This window comes from Ictalurus punctatus, chromosome 15 (assembly GCF_001660625.3).
Source record: "Ictalurus punctatus breed USDA103 chromosome 15, Coco_2.0, whole genome shotgun sequence".
NCBI lineage: Eukaryota > Metazoa > Chordata > Actinopteri > Siluriformes > Ictaluridae > Ictalurus > Ictalurus punctatus.
The window spans coordinates 10,408,008-10,425,428 of record NC_030430.2 but is presented as its reverse complement, the minus strand read 5'-3'; the positions used below and the strand labels follow the sequence as shown (position 1 = coordinate 10,425,428).

The window sequence follows — 17,421 nt, the reverse complement described above, 5'->3', positions numbered from 1 at the left end:
AATTGCAGCTTACACAAATTGGTTAATGGACAAAACCTATAGTCAAAGTTCACCTGTAGGTCAGGGCAAGAGCGTTTTGCTGGGGGTGACATGGAGCCTGGTGAAGAGGCCTCCAGTTCATCTTTTGATAAGTGTTTCAGGACAATGCACCGCTTTACAGGAAAAGACCTAACACACACACACACACACACACACACACACAGACACACACACACAGACACACACACACAGACACACACACACAGACACACACACACAGACACACACACACTGTATTCAACAAGCACAACTTTCACATAGTGAGCTAGAGATGTGACCTTTACAAATTTGGCATGCTTTATGTAAAGCTTACTTGTCTCGACATTTCTGCAGAGCTTCTTCAGCAATAACCTTAAGATTTATGAGCTTATCACCTCTGTAAAAGCCATCTGAGAAAGCAACACAGAAAGGGAACAAAATAAGATAACAACCTCAAATACATTTGAGTGCTTGCACTTACCAGGAATAAATTAATGCAATCTAGTTCTTGGACAGTAGTGATTTATGTATTCCATATGAGTTCTACATATTTTATATAGGTTTTTGCATAATTCCTCAATGAATCACCACCTTATCATGGTGGAGGGGATTTTGTGCCCCACTGATCTTAGGATCTAGCTACCTAGCTGTGTTGTTGGGGGTGAATAGCCCCTGGTAGAATCTCCCAAAGCAAACTGGTCCAGACTAAGAGCAATTAATAGATTCTTATGAAAGAAAAAACTAAGGACCCAGATACCTCGCCTGGAACAGAGAAACAGATGCCCCACCCTGGTGCCAGGCCTTGGGGGAGTAGGGGCCTTTGGGTATGGGGTTCGTCTGCAAGTGCCTCGTGGACAGGACCTTACCCATGGGCCCTGGCCAGGCAAAGCCCAAAGCAACTATATGGGACCATCCTCTTATGGGCTCACCACCCACAGGAGGAGTAGCAAGGGTCTGGTGTATTGTGGATTGGGTGGCAGTTGAGGGCAGATGCTGTGGCAGACTGATCCCCCATACTGAAACAGGCTTAAGGACTCTGGTGGGAAAGGAGCTGGAGCTAGTGCGTGAGGTGGAGAGATACAGTCTAGACATAGTTGGGCTCACCTCAATGCACATCATTGAATTTCGGCTTCGCATGGAATTTTTGGAATTTTGTTCTAATCATGGTTTACCCATAACAAATTCCATGTTCAAACATAAAGGGATTCATAAGTATACTTGGTATCAGTGCACCCTAGGCTGCAGTTTGAGGATAGACCATGTACTTGTTTCATTGTATTTGCAACCATATGTTCTGGACGGCTGGGTGAAGAGAGGAGCAGAGCTACCACTTGGTGGTTAGTTGGATAAAATAGTGAGGGAAGATGCCAGACAGACCTGGTAAGCCCAAGTGTGTTGTGAGGGTTTGCTGGGAGTGTTTGGCAGAGGCCCCTGCCCGGGAAATCTTCAACTCTCACCTCCGGCAGAGCATTTGTAGGAGAGTGTGAAGAAGTGGGATGAGGGTCAGCACCGCCAAATCTGAGGCCATGGTTCTCAGCCAAAATAGGGTGGATTGTTACCTTCAGGTTAGGAATAAGACACTGCCTCAAACAGGGGACCTTAAGTATCTCAGGATCTTGTTCAGAAATTTGGAGAGAGTGGAGCAAGAGATTGACAGACGGATCAGGACAGTGTCAGTAGTCATGCAGACATTGTACCGGTCTGTTGTGGTGAAGAGAGAGTTGAGCCAAAAGATCAATCTACGTCCCCAACCCTCCCCTTTGGATCAAATCTGATTTTATTGGACCAGGCCACCTTCTTCCAATGCTTCGATTGTCCATTTCTGATGCTCACATGCTCATTGTAGGTGCTTTCGTTGGTGGACAGGGGTCAACATGGGCACTCTGACTGGTTCGTGGCTACGGACCCCCATATGCAGCAAGCTGCAATGCGCTGTGTGTTCTGACATGTTCAGACAGCATTAACTTTTTCCAAAAATTACAACAATTTATGATTTTATTATCTTCTGTAGACCAGTCAGAAAATAATAATACACAATGCAGCTTTGGAGAAAGAGCCTAATTGCCAGTACAATGCCAGGATTTATGCTGTACAGCTTAGAAAGTTAATTCCATACCTTTTCTAATATATAACTTCCTATAATTGATTAAAAGGGCACTGTTGCATTTAAGTAGGTAAATTTAACTTGTTTTGATAACCAGGATGAAGTTTAAAACAAATCAATTCTTACCAGATGTAATCAGCAGACAACACTGAGAATCCATAATTCTTTCACAGAGTGATTCAGCTGAAAATCCTGCAAACTGGAGCATGACACACATTTTAAAGAAATAATAAATAAATACACAACCTATTTAAAATGTTACCAGATGTATGTGCATGTCCAGAGGTATCCCAAAAGAGTGAAATGAATGAAAAGCACAACATATACATGTATTAGGATTGTAACGCAATGCCATTATCCGTATCTGTGCCCGTTTTTATTTTAGAAGATTTTATTTTAATAACGATGAAGAACAATCATTTAAGAAAGGCAAAAAAAACATGCAATGAACATACCAGAGAGCCCAGCTGTGCACAGTGCATGGATGGCGAAGCTGCATGGAGCAATGCCTCCAATTAGCTATATGGCGCAATGCCATATTTTTTGTACAGAAATATGGTTTAATTTTGGAGCTCAGTTTTTAGGTTGTAATACTGGAGCAAACCACTGACAAAAAAAATATCCTATTGCTATCCGGTCAATGAACTTGGTATTTAACAAAGTTTATTTCATTTTATGTTTTGTTCTTCCATGAGCAAGATTTCCAGGTTCCGCATACAATGTATGTGTTTTGCAGATAGATATTTGATAATCAGGGATCAAAATTTAATTTCTCATTGTTATTACTTTAATTCAATTAACAATGACCATGAGCAGAGAGCTTACATTTAACTGTTTATGACAGACCTCCTGACCAAAGCAAAAAAAAAAAAAAAGTTTGGTATCTGGATCGGTATCGGCTGTAAAAATCCTGATCGGAACATCAGTAATGAACACCATTAAACTAAAGCACTTCCCATCTGAGGTAAATGAACTCACCCAATCACATCCTATATGAGATTATTCAGATAGGCCTATTTACACAATATACACAGAGTAGTTAGAGAACTGGCTTCAGCCCACAACCAGGACAGTGGAAAATGGCTAATAGTGTAGCTTTAAATACATTTACGAGGTGCAGACTTCAAAGACTGAACATTGAGGTTCATTGTATTTGTTTACAAGGTGAAACAGATTAACAGTTTTTATTGTTTGCATACAGTCTGTAAAATTAACTGAAAATATTAAATTTAGTTAATCAAAAGGTAAAATTAATGTGTCATGGCTCACACTATGTTCCTAAATTTTGTCATAATTGACAAGCTCAAGTTTTCTCATGCCTACTTGTGCATTATATTGTTGCACATTAATGTTACCATCTCTTTAAAAAAAATTAAATTAAATAAAAAAAAAAACAACTTCAACTGTACTTTTGACTGTGCTCCTAAATGTTTGTAATTATAAAAGAAATTGTACCATAGAGCCCTGCGATACAGTCCACAAATCCATCATCACAACGTTTCCTAACCATCCGAACCATAAAACCATCCAGGATGCCTTGAGATCTCGTACGTTTACCTATAACACGGGGCTCACCACCAGGAACATAGACGAGTACAAGGCTGTGTCTTACAAATGTGTGCAGATCAGTGCAGGAACAAAACAGCACTATGGGTGGAGGAGTCAGAGTTCCGAGTTCCAACAGGGTGGCTCTAGGAGCCAATGGCAGGGACTGAGGACTTGTAGATGAGCTGAACACCTTTTACGCTCACTTCAAGCCTGCAGCTTACAATGCTAATAGCACTAATGGCAGCATGCATGCCGAGAGTGTGAGAGCAGAAACTGCTTTAATCATCTCAGAGCACACTGTGAGGAAGGCTTTCGGGAAAGTGAACTCCAGGAAGACAGCAGGACCAGGCGGCATCTCAGGTCGGGTCCTTAGAGCCACCGATGACCAGCTAGCACCAGTGTTCACGGAGATATTCAACCTCTCCCTGGCACAGTCAGTAATCCCCAATGCTTCAAACACTCCATTATTATTACTGTCCAAAAAAAAACAACCAAAAAACAGCCTGCCTGCCCCACCGACTATCACCCAGTAACCTTGACCTCAGTTGTGATTAAGTGCTTTGAAAAGCTGGTCAGAGACTTCATCTCTTCATTGCCCAACATCCTGGACCCATTACAGTTCACATACTGTCCCAAACACTCTACTGAATACACCATTACACACCTCCTACACACAGCCCTGAGCCATCTGGACATCAGGAAGGGAAATTAGGTTAAAATGCTGTTTGCTGACATTTAACACTATAACTCCCTCTAAACTTCCCAACAAGTTGGATGACCCGGCCCTGTGTCAGTGGATCTCAAACATCCTGACAGACAGAACACAAGTGGTAGTGGTGGGCCTGATCTCTGATAACGATAAGGTGGTCTACCTAGAGGAGATTAAAAGCCTGGAGAACTGGTGCCAGTAGAACAACCTTCTCCTGAATGTCAGAAAGACAAAGGAATTGATAGTGGACTTCAGCACAAAGCAGGAGAGGAACTACCACCCCCTTAAGATCAACAAGGCCCCAGTGGAGAGAGTGGATAGTTTCTGGTACCATGGTTTTCACAACACGCTGGACCTGTCATGGTCCATCAATACCCTGGTGAAGAAGGCCGGAGGTGTCTTTACCACCTAAGATGCTAAGAGACTTTAAAATGCTTTAAAGGTGCTAAGGAACTTTTACACCTACATAGCCTGGTTGGGGAACAGCACCAAGCAGGATAGGCAGGCTCTCCAGGAGGTGATGCAATCTGCTGGGCGCATCACCAGCACTGAGCTCCCTGACCTGCAGTTTATCTACAGCAAGCAGTGCTGGATCAAGGCCAAGAAGGACCTCAGCCATCCAAACAATGGACTCTTCTCTCTGTTGCAGTCAAGGAAGTGCTTCCGCTCCCTGAAGGCCAACACCGAGAGATTGAAGAGGAGCTTCTTCCCACAGGCCATTCAGACCCACAACCAGGACATCAAGGACTAGAGCTTGTACTTGCTTTCATGCACACCACCTACATTCCTTTAATCTTCTATTCATTCATCTTCAGAAACCACTTTATCCTGTATTACTCTGTATTTATAAATATTTATCATACATGTGGGCAATTTGAATACACCTACTTCACCTTAATGTTGCAAGCATTATACTGCACAAATCTGCAATTTATCCCAACTACAGTCAGATTGTTGCTGCCACCCTTAATATCCTTAAATTATATTTTTATACTTTAAATACTTTTCCTTTTTTTAACTGTATACAAGTAAATTCTGGTCTATGTAAATTCTATTTTATGTCACAGACAGTCATAAAAAGCATTTCACTACACATCATACTGTGTATGGTTGTTTGCAAGAGAAATAAAATGTTAATTTGAATAACAAGCAATAAACTGATCACGAAAAAACAAACTACAGGATGAACATACCACAATCGAATGCACAGCTCCGATTCGGGCGCAAGCCAACATGGCCACCACCAGTTCAACTACCATAGGCATGTAGATGGAGACGCGATCCCCCTTCCTCACTCCTTCAGGACAGAGGACATCATTTGATTTTCCTAATCTCTCTGAATATTCTACCACCATCTAAAAAGTCTGCTCGTTCTCATTTAATGTACCTTGTGACTTAAGAACGTTGGCAAACTTGCAGACTTGCTGTAGTAGCTCTCTGTAGGTCACCGTCTTCTCGTCTCCTGGCTCATTCCCCTCCCTAAGTAAAATCCATTTTAAAAAATTTAATTACAAAAAAGATATCTATTTAATAAAAAAGGTATTTTATATACTATATACACAATTACACTATTTACTACTTGGACCAATCGTACTATATTTTACTATTGTATCTAATCATGTGAAAAAATAAAGTACACCCCATGGAAATTGTTGGCTTTTTTGACATATTTAGACAAGCAACCATTTGATCCTCTTTGAAACAGTGCCTATTAATGAAGTTAATTCATTAATGAGGTTAACACAGTCCCTCAATGGGCAATTTCTAATGTATTTTTTATTTATTTATATGTATTATTATTAGCAAATATTGGGCCTCATTACAAACATTTACACAAGAAATTTGGTATTTGAAAAAATCTTGTAAAACTTGGAGAAAATAAAAAAAATAACTTTGTATCCTACTCTAACTTATAGAAGAGCTTTAGAGTCGCTATATTAAAAAAATCCTCATCCTAGTTCACTAGGTCAGCGACTAAGGGTACCATGGAGAACATTTTGTTTTATTTTTGTTTTTGTATTAAAGAATATAAAAAATAAAGAAACACAATCCCAAAAATTAAGACAAAGAAAACAAATCATTAAATTATGATAAAAAAAAATGTCACCGTATAAATGTAGGACAGGCCTGCTTATTATTATTATTATTATTATTATTATTATTATTATTAATATTATATGTTATTACATATTTTTACTGGCACAGTAGTGGGTCAAAATAACTTCCACTTCTGTCTTTCAGCCTTTACTTTCATCGTTCACTATGTGCTCCCAGTTGTCCGTGCACTTGAGTTTTTACGGAGGTTTGTGGGGGTCACTAAATGCAAATGAGCTGTTTCAGGAATGTACTGTGCACGTTACAGGTGATCAACATAAGCACGCAAGTATGAAGAAAATAAATGTTTTTGAACTTTTGTAAAGCCAGCAGAATATTTTAGTTTGGTTTACACAAACATTTACACAACTTTACTAAAAGATTAATAAATGTGGCCCACAATAATATTGTATTGCCGATTTAATTTCATTTAAATTATGCTGTGCCCACTTACCAATAATAATGCTACTAGTGCTGACTGCTATAAGTGGTACAATTAATCTATATATCTATTATATATCTATTTTATATATATATACACATACATACATATTATACACATACATACATATTATATATATATATATATATATATATATATATATATATATATATATATATATATATATATATATATATATATATATACACACATACATACACACACACATATACACACACACACACATATATATATTATAGTTACACTCTTTCAAAAAGTAGTTTTATCTTAATCGCTGACTAATGTAGAATTTGATTTCCAATGGAACCTTCTTAACCCACTTTATGCAACTAAAAAACAAGCAAACCAACCCCGTGGGAACTTTGGTTCATATGCAAACCACATGCACTCACATACAAAAAACCCCAATAGGACCCATTTGAAAGACTTTTGTGTATCCCCCCGCCACCGCCCCGCCATTCAGAATAAATTTATCCTTGCATAAGTGACAACATTGTAGCATTGTACAGCCCTTCAACTATAAATATTTTACAGTGGAAAGATTCAGTTATGTAATTCAACAAATCAGTGCTCTTAACTAATTTTAATTTTAATCATATACAAGATAAGACTATGTCAATTTGTGAATCTGAGGTTAATTCAGTTATTGCAATTCAGTACTGTATAGGAATGTGAAAAATAATCTAGGTGATTTAAAACGAACTTAATACTGTGCCTATTGCAATGACTATGGTTGGAGCAGATTTAATTTTATAGAGAACAATTCTAAATTTGTGATCTAAACTTGTTTACGTTAAACAAGCTCAGAGAATTGTGCTGGCTGTAGTTTCAACAGCGGCATCAGAGAATGGAAAATGTAGGATTGTACCAAACTGTCAACAATCCAATCCGTAAAGAAGGGCCCCTAATCTTCAAATTAATGTGCAAGTTACAGACATTCTGAATAAGCAAATCAGATGACAGATCTAAACAAATTCTCAGTAAACACCAGTCCTGTGACAGTACTGAGTAGTTGTGTAGACTGTGGTTGAAACAGATGACATAGACTGACCAGTAAAAAGCCACTTTGTCTCCCAGCTTCCTCTCATGGACATTGCGGTCCAGGACATTGTAGCAGATGTTTGTGGTGGCTCCTTCCATGCACTTGATGTAAATTTCGCCCCGGGTCACATCAAAGTTGTAGTCCAGGAACTTGCCTGTATATTTGGTCTTCCAGAAAAAATCTTTGGCAATATCTCCCCAAAACTCTAAACATAAACAGAAGTCCGTTTTACAAAGCAAATCTAAGCGTCTAAGATTCAAGATAATCCTTCATGTGTGCCACAGCCAGGACAACACACATCAGACAGGGTGTGCACAGCAAGTGGCAAATTTGTGGTTAGCCTTTTTTGTTTTTTTATATATAGTGTATGTGATGGGAAGAAAAATGAGACAGGAATACACATTGAATCGGACGGTAGACCATTGGCATCCATGCACACTAGGGCTGCAACAACAATCGATAATAAAAATAATCGTCAATAAATTTCATTACCGATTACTTGGGTCTGTGACGACACTGTGGATAACCCCCGTCAGTGACGTCACTTCACAATGGTGAAAAATGCATTTCTATTAATAAAACACATCTAAAAAAAACAGCGGCGGTCACAGAGTGAGCTGCTGCGGGAAAAGCGTACGATCCTGGTTGTGCAAAACATGAGAATGTTTTATATTAAGCACTTCAAACAAACTCGTAAGTGTATTAACGTGGCTTGTCATGTCAGATGCTGCGACAGATGCGTGTGCTGTTTAATGTGTTTCAGACATGTTTTCTTCAGCGCAGAAATTACATTTTTATGTTTATATCCTTATCTGCAAATGTTAGAAATTCACACCAGTATTTCCACACATGCACGTCAAACAGCGCACAATAACTTATATATACATTTTGACCAATTGCTGTTTGATGCTGTATTTAGAAACAAAAGTTGTTGTTGTTTTTTTTAATGAGAGCAGTAACTGTAATGTGGTTAAAACATGTAATTGTATATAAATGTAAAAAGTTTACATTTTCATAATAAAGAAACATGTTACTGTGTTCAAATGAGTGAATGTGTGTGTTACAGCAGGACCAGTTAACACTTAGTTTGTGTTTTTGTTGTTCTTTTTTAGCATTTTTAAATATAGTGATTTAACTTCTGATTTAAAGCTTGTGGACAATCAGTGGTTTTATTTGTTTTCTAAATACAATATTAAAGTTTATTTATATATATATATATATATATATATATATATATATATATATATATATATATATATATATATATATATATATATATAAAATCCTTTGCACAAACCTCTCATAGCCTTTAATTTGCACAATGTTTGAAGGACAACATTGGTCAAAATGTGAAATAACGTTTTTTCATAATACAGAAAATAAAAATTTGCCTTTTAATCAAACTAATCGATTAATCAAAGAAATACTCGACGGATTAATCGATTATCAACAATAATGGTTAGTTGCAGCCCTAATGCACACACTCACTCACACATGGGGTGGTTTAGCATAGCCAAGCCACATTTGTGTTGTATGCATAGCTTCTTAAACTAGAAACGATACGTTGCTGTTTACAGTTATTGTTAATAATACCTTCCGGAGAATCGACCGATTTGTTGTAGAGCTCCGTGTATTTCTCGAAGCTGCAGACGTGAGCTCGTTCCTTCAACTCTTCGGGGGCGTGCAGCGTCTCTTCCGCGGGAACTTTATCTGGTAGCATCGTGGCTGATAGGAAACTAAACTATCAGTGCAAAAACCAACACTGTGTCCTTTTCACTGACTCTTGTACACTAACTCCTGGGGTGGAGTGAAGCTTAAAACAGAAGTAGGCAGCAGCTGGTGAACTTCCTGGAGTCCCCTGGCTAAACGTGCCCTATGTTACCAACTTCCGCATATAAACACTACTGACGAAGAAGCCAAATCTATGGATCTTGAGCTTTCGGGACTTTAGTGTACAGAATCTGCATCTGCTAGCAAAAGTCAAGCTAACAACTAGCTACAGAACAGCCAGCTCCGTATCAGGACAAATCCTGTAGCTAATTCGAGCTACCTTATTCAAAGCACGTTGACAATGGTTGGCATTTTTTTGGCTAAGTGATAAATTAGCAAAATAAACGCAACTCACAGGCTATCTGATCTAACGTATAAAATCTTGCTTGCAGTAGCGTATTTAGTTATTGAGTACCGTTCTCTCTTAAGTAAAGCAGCTGTACTTGCACTTTGCACTTGAAGGCGAGATAAGGCCGTTTTGGTTTTCTAGCTCCTCCAAATGAACTTGTGAACTGCGTTCACTCCCTCACTACTCACAATTAGCTGCCCGGTCCAAATAATGAGCTTATTGACATTAATAATGCAAAACAACGTTCATTAAACCCTACGTTCACAGAAGTCGCACGTCCAGGAAATCCTTTCTTACGTCCTTACACACTGGGTACAAGGCAAAACACGCTCCATAGAGGGGTATGATTGTACTCCACAACAGTGAACAGTCAGCCAATTAGCATTTAGAACACCGAACATGAGGCGGGGATTGAGGGCCAATTCTCAAATCGGAGGACATAGCGAGGAAAGCCCATGAATATTAATTAAGTAGTATAACGACCCGAGATCTAATTGGCTGAGACGAAGCCGTGACGTCGGTGCAATGATGGTTTTTCAATTTAGTTTTGCAATTAAATGATTTCAATCCATTCTGCAGACAGCACAAAACAGACTAGCCTGAGTGTCAGAACTAAAAAACATTGTTCATTAGACACAAAATGTACACACATCAGTTCCACATGGCTACAATTTTTTTTTTTTTTTTTTTTAATCAGTTTTAACAGTAATATAATTTTCCCAAAGTGGACATAATACTGCGGACTAGATAAAATAGAACTCAATACGGTATCGCACTCCCACCATTCGTTCCGTTTGTTATTTCCACAATGTGACAATCAGGAAGTGTAGACGTTGGATTTTGTCAGTGGCATCACCCGAGAGGCACTAGGGGGCGCTGAGACTACGACTGGAAATACGCTTCACTTCCGATCTACCCAACGTCACTTCCTGAGACTGCTGCTTTCTTCCTTTTCTGTCAGCCATTGGTGATCTGCGGTAAGAAGAAAACGTGCTCCTCGACAAAATTGTCTTGTGTTCGTTCTTACGCTGTAATGTTTAATAGATTTTTGATTAGATTCTGTGTGTGATGCCACTGTAATGAGTAAATTGTGTATATAGGTGGGGTAGCCTTTTTAGTAATGTTTTAGGCTTTATAAATTTAATGCGGTGAGCAATCGTTCCTATGCCATGTAGCAATGATTAGCATTAGCCTACCTGCTAGCCGTGTACTTTACGCTAGTTTCCATCAGCCGTACCATTAGATTAGCACTTTCTCTGTTGACATTAGTTGACGGTCTTGATATGTTGTGTGTGTGAGTGTGAGAGAGAGAGAGAGAGAGAGAGAGAGAGAGAGAGAGAGAAATGGCCAACCGAATATTAAACGTCTACTTTCTGCATGTGCTGTTTTCAGGTCTAGAAAGCCTTAACGGCCATTAAAAATCTACACCATGCAAAACGACGCTGGAGAATTCGTGGACCTGTACGTGCCTCGTAAATGGTAAATAAAGTTCTTGTAATAACGACGTGTTATTGATTGTTCAGTATGTAGCATTTAAATAATCTTAGTCACTGAAACTTAAATGAGATGGGTGTAATTTAAATATGAAAAATTTCATCTGCAGCTCTGCTAGCAACAGAATTATTGGTGCAAAGGACCATGCCTCCATCCAGATCAACATTGCTGAGGTAAATAAGTTGATCATGGCATTTATCCTTTTCTTCTCAAAACCAATGACATTATGGACACCAATAATGTTTTGGCTTTGCCTCATTTAAACTTGTGCAAGTGTTGCATGCATTCATGTTTGTCATGGAAGTCCTGTTACACAAGCTGTAATGTCTTTAGTGAAATGTAAATTTCACCAAATGCACTGATTTGTTATACACACATGTGCACCCCTTGAGTTTATCACCTGCTTTTTCTATCTGCTTATTTTGCTGTAAGTGAATTCTCCTATTCCAGAGATGGTTTTTGTTGTTAGTTATAAATATATTGTTATAATATATTGTTAGTTATAAATCAGCACCCTTAACTTTCAGCATGAATCAGTTTTTCCTCCCAGTAATAAAACCCCCTTCACCAACCCCACATGAACCCTCTTTAAAGTTGATGCACTACCTACTGCATGGCTGTTGAAACAGTACATACTAATCAGTATGTGTTTGTAGTATGAATACTATATACATATTACAACTACCATGTTGGTATTGTCATGTGACATCGTCATAAACATATGATATTAAAGGGACCACTAGATTAATGGCAAAATTGCATCAGGAAAGTTAACTGAATGAACAATTTAATGTGGGTGGCAGGGGTGTAACGATATCATGGTACCATATATAACGATGTGAAAATTTTGATATGTATGAGTTATGAAGGGTTTGTATATGTGTATGTGTGTGTATGTGTGTGTATATATATGTATATATGTATATATATATATATATATATATATATATATATATATATACACACATACATACATACATACATACATACATACACAAAAAATAGGTAAAATCACACCCGATATGACATCTGTTTTTATCCTGTAGCTTCTTTGCAGTCATGTGATTCTGATGACGTGTGAAATTCAGATGGAGGGCAGGAACTGAAAAGCAAACTGGACTAGATGGAGGAAAGTCCGTACTGTCCTGGTTTAGACACTATTACAAGAGAGAGGTAGAAACAGAAAATAACATGTTGGACGTGATCCTTGTGTTATGAAGGGGAGTGATTTTTCTACTGAATTAAAATACTTGCCTGCCTTTGAGGCAGGAGATATAAGCAACTACCTTGTCCTCTAGACATCCTTCTACTCCAAAAAGCAAATGAAAGCATACAAAAGTGTGGAGGCATACAACTTTTTTGTTAGTGGTTGGGTCAACACCCTCCATACCAAGGTGCTCCACAATGATTATTGTTTGGTTTTTGTCGGGGTGAGTGGCACTTATTTTTTTTTTTATATTATTTATTTATTTATTTTTACCCCCTGTGGATTAACCTAGCAACAAACATTCAACAGTGCTGTGCTTCTCGATGTTAGCGTTACGGTTGTTTACATTATTAGGTTAACCACTCTGAAAGGTCTGCCGAAATGCCTCTAAAAGGCATTGATCATCACAAAACAATTACTTTAACTTTATGAAGTATGGAAACAGCTAACGTTACATAAACATCTGTAAGTTGTATTAACTAGAAAAGTAACAGTATGACAATTTCATATCATTATCCTGACTAAAACGATTCAGTATTATCACAGTATTGTTAAAATGTGCTGAAAATGTACAAAAAGTATTGTACCGAAATTGTTTAAATAGGTATTATATTTCACTATAAAGTGATTGATGGTTGTCACTAGGCTTGCTATGATCATTTAGTTCAGTTCAGAACATGGCAGAAGGCAGCGACGGCACCCAGGAAATTTTCCAACCTTTCAAGAGGACTAAATTCAATGTGTGGTCATATTTTGGATTTTACAAAAATGCTGAGGGAAACTTAATATAAGTTTCTGTCTGCAGAGCTTGCCAGAAGAAAGTTACTGTGAAAGGGTGCTTTTGCCTCGTTTTTCCTCTCGCTTTTAAATCGTTTATGAATTGCTGTGCGCATTTCCCTTTCGCTTTTGAATTAGTTGCAATTCTTAATTTTGAATTCTGTTGCAAATAATAGCTTAAATGGTGGGTTCATTATTATTCTTATTGAAAAACACAACAAAACAGTACAACGATGTACTCACTTATATTAAACCAAATCTTCCGCCATTCCGCCTCACTCTCGTCACGTGATAAATCAGACTTGTGCTGCTCTGTGCTGCAACTCTGACTCATTTGGCAGACAAGTTCATTTTTTTAATTGTAGCGTCCATTTTCATGCTCAAAAAACAATGTTGCATACTGTATCTATGTCAGACTCATGCTGGGTGTGTGTGGACAGCATTTTTCGCGAGTTCTACAAATTGTGATATTCATGCACGGTTTTAATAACAAATGTGACACTGTAATACTAACCATCGGGAATTTTATCGGGAAACCAGTGACAGCTTCATCCCTAGTATTAACTTGCCTTTGACAAAATGGCCACTGCACACACAAGCATTATCCGACTGCTCCTCCGGACCGCAGATGCGGGTTTACAAGCCACTTTTTCCTGTCTCATTCAATTTCTTACATTTTTCACCCATATGAACAATGACTTTTGGTATACAATATAAGCGCCTTGTGTTTTCCTGGTTTGATCGATTTGAGCAACTATAAACGACGCAAAACGTAGGCATTTGGAGTTTGTGATGGTGCTTCCTTTGTGGAAAATAACTTCCTGCCCTCCACCTGCATTTTGCAAAAAACTCTGTAAGTAACCTAAACAAACCACTGGAAGCAGTATGCCATCCGGGTATTTCTCGCCTACTTAGAATTTGGAGCTAGTACCCCTCTGGCGTACTACTTTTCGCCTACTTTGTAGTAGGGTATTACACGATATCGGACACAGCCTTGGTCTCAGCCAAGTAGATTGCAGCATTATTCTTTGAACTTTTCTGGCTTGTGTTCTTGTGTATTGTCACTAAGATACGCTTCATACAGTTATAAAACATGTATTTTATTAATCTCAATTAAATAAAGGATACACACCAGCTTTAAAAAAAAAAAAGTAAAATCTGCTAATGGAATGTGGCAATACTGTTCAATTCAGATAAAGATGCTATCTGTTGCAGTTCATTTGTATGACCATAGCTGACCTGTCAGTTCTTTTTCATTCTCTTCCAACTTCCTCAGGTTGACAAGGTAACAGGCAGGTTCAATGGCCAGTTCAAGACCTATGCCATCTGTGGTGCTATTCGCAGAATGGTAAGGTGTACATTTAGTCATCAAGTCATGTACATGAACGCAATCAGAATGAATAAAGTAAAGTTTTTGTCTAATGGCGTTTTCCACTGTGCATGCTTTTGTCTCATGGTGATGAACTAAAAGCTTTCGGTGCCTTAGAATCACAAAATAATAATTTTTCTCATAAGACATCACAAACTCTCCCAGGCTGAAATGTAGATTTTTAGATGCCTTGAAAGTTTATAATTTCTTATATGCCTGAAACCTTTCCCTTGAGACTTGCACATATATTAGGCAATATTTAGCTGTTTGCTTTGAACCACAAGGTGGTTTACACTCTCAACAGGTTTCAGGAAAAATGTAACAAAAACATGATTTTAAAACTATCATGTATTCCCAGGGGGAGGCTGATGACTCTCTCCTGAGACTGGCAAAGAACGACTCCATTGTGTCAAAGTAAGTAACCACTTTGTGTAAATGTCCATATGTATTACTTGGAGTACTTTCCTTTGGGAAAGTTTCCAAAAAGATTTGGGAAGCAGTTTGAAAATAAATGTGTACTCTCTTTTGTTTTCTATTCATTTAGTTCAAATAAAATTGTTCTTGTATCTCAGACTTTTTCCCTTAAATTTTGAATATTGGTTAGCATGTATTTATAGTAAAGAAATGTTTATTCAACTTTGACTTTAAGCATTGGTGAAATGGAATAAGCACCTATTCATTCACTTGGAATTGAGTTCAGTCTTTCATCTCTAACACCAAAGATGGCTGCTCAACTTGTTTAGTAAAATAATCACTGATTATTCTTCCAAACTCTTTGAATGACTGAAAGTGGGGATGAAATTCTTCTTGAGATTGTCATGGTTTCTAATTACATTCTTTTTTGTTGTTGTTGTTGCAGGAACATATAAGTTTAAGAAAGGACACCTGCCATTTCTTTGTAAAATAAAATGGGGAAAAAAATGAAAGTTTTGGTTTGTTGTGTTTTTATTTATTTATTTATTTATATATTTTTTTAAGTCTCCTCACGTGTATGGTGTTGCAGCAGTGGATGCATCACGTTAGTTGGATACATTTGAGTAATCTGAACCTATGCTTTATGTGAAGCATCTCTTGTTGCTACTGTTTATGGGATCGCTGAATGATTATACAGTGGATATAAAAAGTCTCACCCCTGTTAAAATGGCAAATTTTTGTCATTAAATTTTAAAAAAAAAAAACTAAATCATGTCAGAACTTTTTCCACCCTCAATATGAAATTACAACATATAAAAAATCAGTCATGAATCAGTAAACTACATTTTCTGATATTTTAACAGGTGTTTGTTACACATCATAAAAGGCAATGTTAGCATCCATAAATTTAAATTGCAGGAGAAAACTGGTTAATTTGTTGCTTTTGTCATCCGTGTTTTAAAATGTAATTTGTGTCAATGTCACGGGCAGCGACATGGCAATGTACTATAGTACTTCGATGACTCGATGGTATGTTGATGTACGTACTGAAGTGTTTTGTTTTTTTTTGCACGTATTTTCACATGCATTCAGTGTGTATAGAAACATGTATTTATACATTTATTATAATAATTGTATAGGTACATTTGTATGTATACAATTATATGAAATCATGATTAATGTAATACATGTAACAGGGCATTCAGTTACATTTAAAAGGGAAAAACAGTTTAGTCAATGTATTTCATTTTACTTTAACTTTGCCAGCTATACAAATCTTACAATTCCTCACAGTTCAGCCTGATTTTTAGTGAGAGGCGGCATGCTCGCCCTGCTCTTCCTCCCCTGCCTCGCCCACTCCCCTCCCTTCTTCTTGCTGCCATCCATGCCCATTTAAGTTGCATTTTTTTTTTTTTTTTCAAAAAGATTGAGGTAGACTTGAGCTGAAAGGGGGGTTTCATGACCTGTTTTTAATTTAAAATTGCATTTTAGGGAAACATGAACAAACTGATTGTGCACACCCTTTCATAACTGGGGATGTGGCCGTGTTCCGAAAGAACCAATCACATAGTTTCTTGTTCAAAAGTAATTCATACAGTTGTCATCAATGAAGTAATTCTGATTAACCCCAAAGATTAGCTGTTTCTGTAGGATTTTCTTCACATCTTGCTTTCATCTGACTGCTGAATGGAACACTGTGAAGGCCATCGACAACAAGTAAAGAAAATGGAGCACCACAGTGACATCACCAAAAAACAGGGTTCCCCTCCAAAATGTATTAAAAGAAGATGACAACAGCTTGCCATGGATGCTGCCAAGACACCTTTGGCACCATTAAAGGAGCTGCAGGAATATCTGACAAGTAAATATTCTATATGCATGTTGTCACAATCTCTCATTCTTCACATGGTTATGGGGTAGGGTGGCTTAGATAGAAAGTTTCTCACAAAAAACATCCATGCTCAACTAAATTACCCCAAATGAAGTGGCAAAATGTGTTATGGTCTGATTAGACCAAATACAAAAGTTATAATTCCATAATACCAAAAGGTTTGTTTGGTGTA

At 37.8% G+C, this 17,421-nt stretch overlaps 2 protein-coding genes across 6 annotated transcripts in view; one reads left to right on the top strand and one right to left on the bottom strand.

The window, feature by feature from the left end:
• Positions 1-10,461, bottom strand: part of acss2 (acyl-CoA synthetase short chain family member 2) — a 45,120-nt gene extending 34,659 nt beyond the window's left edge. For 2 of the 3 annotated variants that reach the window (XM_017486746.3, XM_017486748.3), the window contains exons 1-7: positions 9,572-10,460; positions 7,988-8,183; positions 5,767-5,858; positions 5,573-5,676; positions 2,249-2,321; positions 353-428; positions 54-168 (exon numbers count right to left, since the gene is read on the bottom strand). In XM_017486746.3, the coding sequence (XP_017342235.1) occupies positions 54-168; positions 353-428; positions 2,249-2,321; positions 5,573-5,676; positions 5,767-5,858; positions 7,988-8,183; positions 9,572-9,698 (783 nt within the window). In that variant the 5' untranslated portion in view covers positions 9,699-10,460. Of the gene's footprint in view, positions 1-53; positions 169-352; positions 429-2,248; positions 2,322-5,572; positions 5,677-5,766; positions 5,859-7,987; positions 8,184-9,571 lie in introns of all 3 variants that reach the window. The other variant, XM_017486747.3, reaches the window with a different exon arrangement.
• A 515-nt stretch (positions 10,462-10,976) lies between these two features.
• rps21 (ribosomal protein S21) lies at positions 10,977-15,870 on the top strand. 3 transcript variants are annotated; one of them, NM_001200291.1, is made up of 6 exons: positions 11,065-11,074; positions 11,490-11,576; positions 11,701-11,764; positions 14,852-14,923; positions 15,303-15,358; positions 15,804-15,870. In NM_001200291.1, the coding sequence occupies exons 2-6, from the start codon at positions 11,527-11,529 to the stop codon at positions 15,811-15,813; spliced, it is 252 nt and encodes an 83-aa protein (NP_001187220.1). In that variant the 5' UTR covers positions 11,065-11,074; positions 11,490-11,526; the 3' UTR covers positions 15,814-15,870. The 3 variants fall into 3 exon arrangements, with proteins under 3 accessions (XP_017341773.1, NP_001187220.1, XP_017341772.1); XM_017486283.2 differs by lacking the exon at positions 11,065-11,074 and adding an exon at positions 11,105-11,127; XM_017486284.3 differs by lacking the exon at positions 15,804-15,870 and having other exon boundaries at positions 10,977-11,074; positions 15,303-15,362.
• Positions 15,871-17,421: the final 1,551 nt, after the last annotated feature.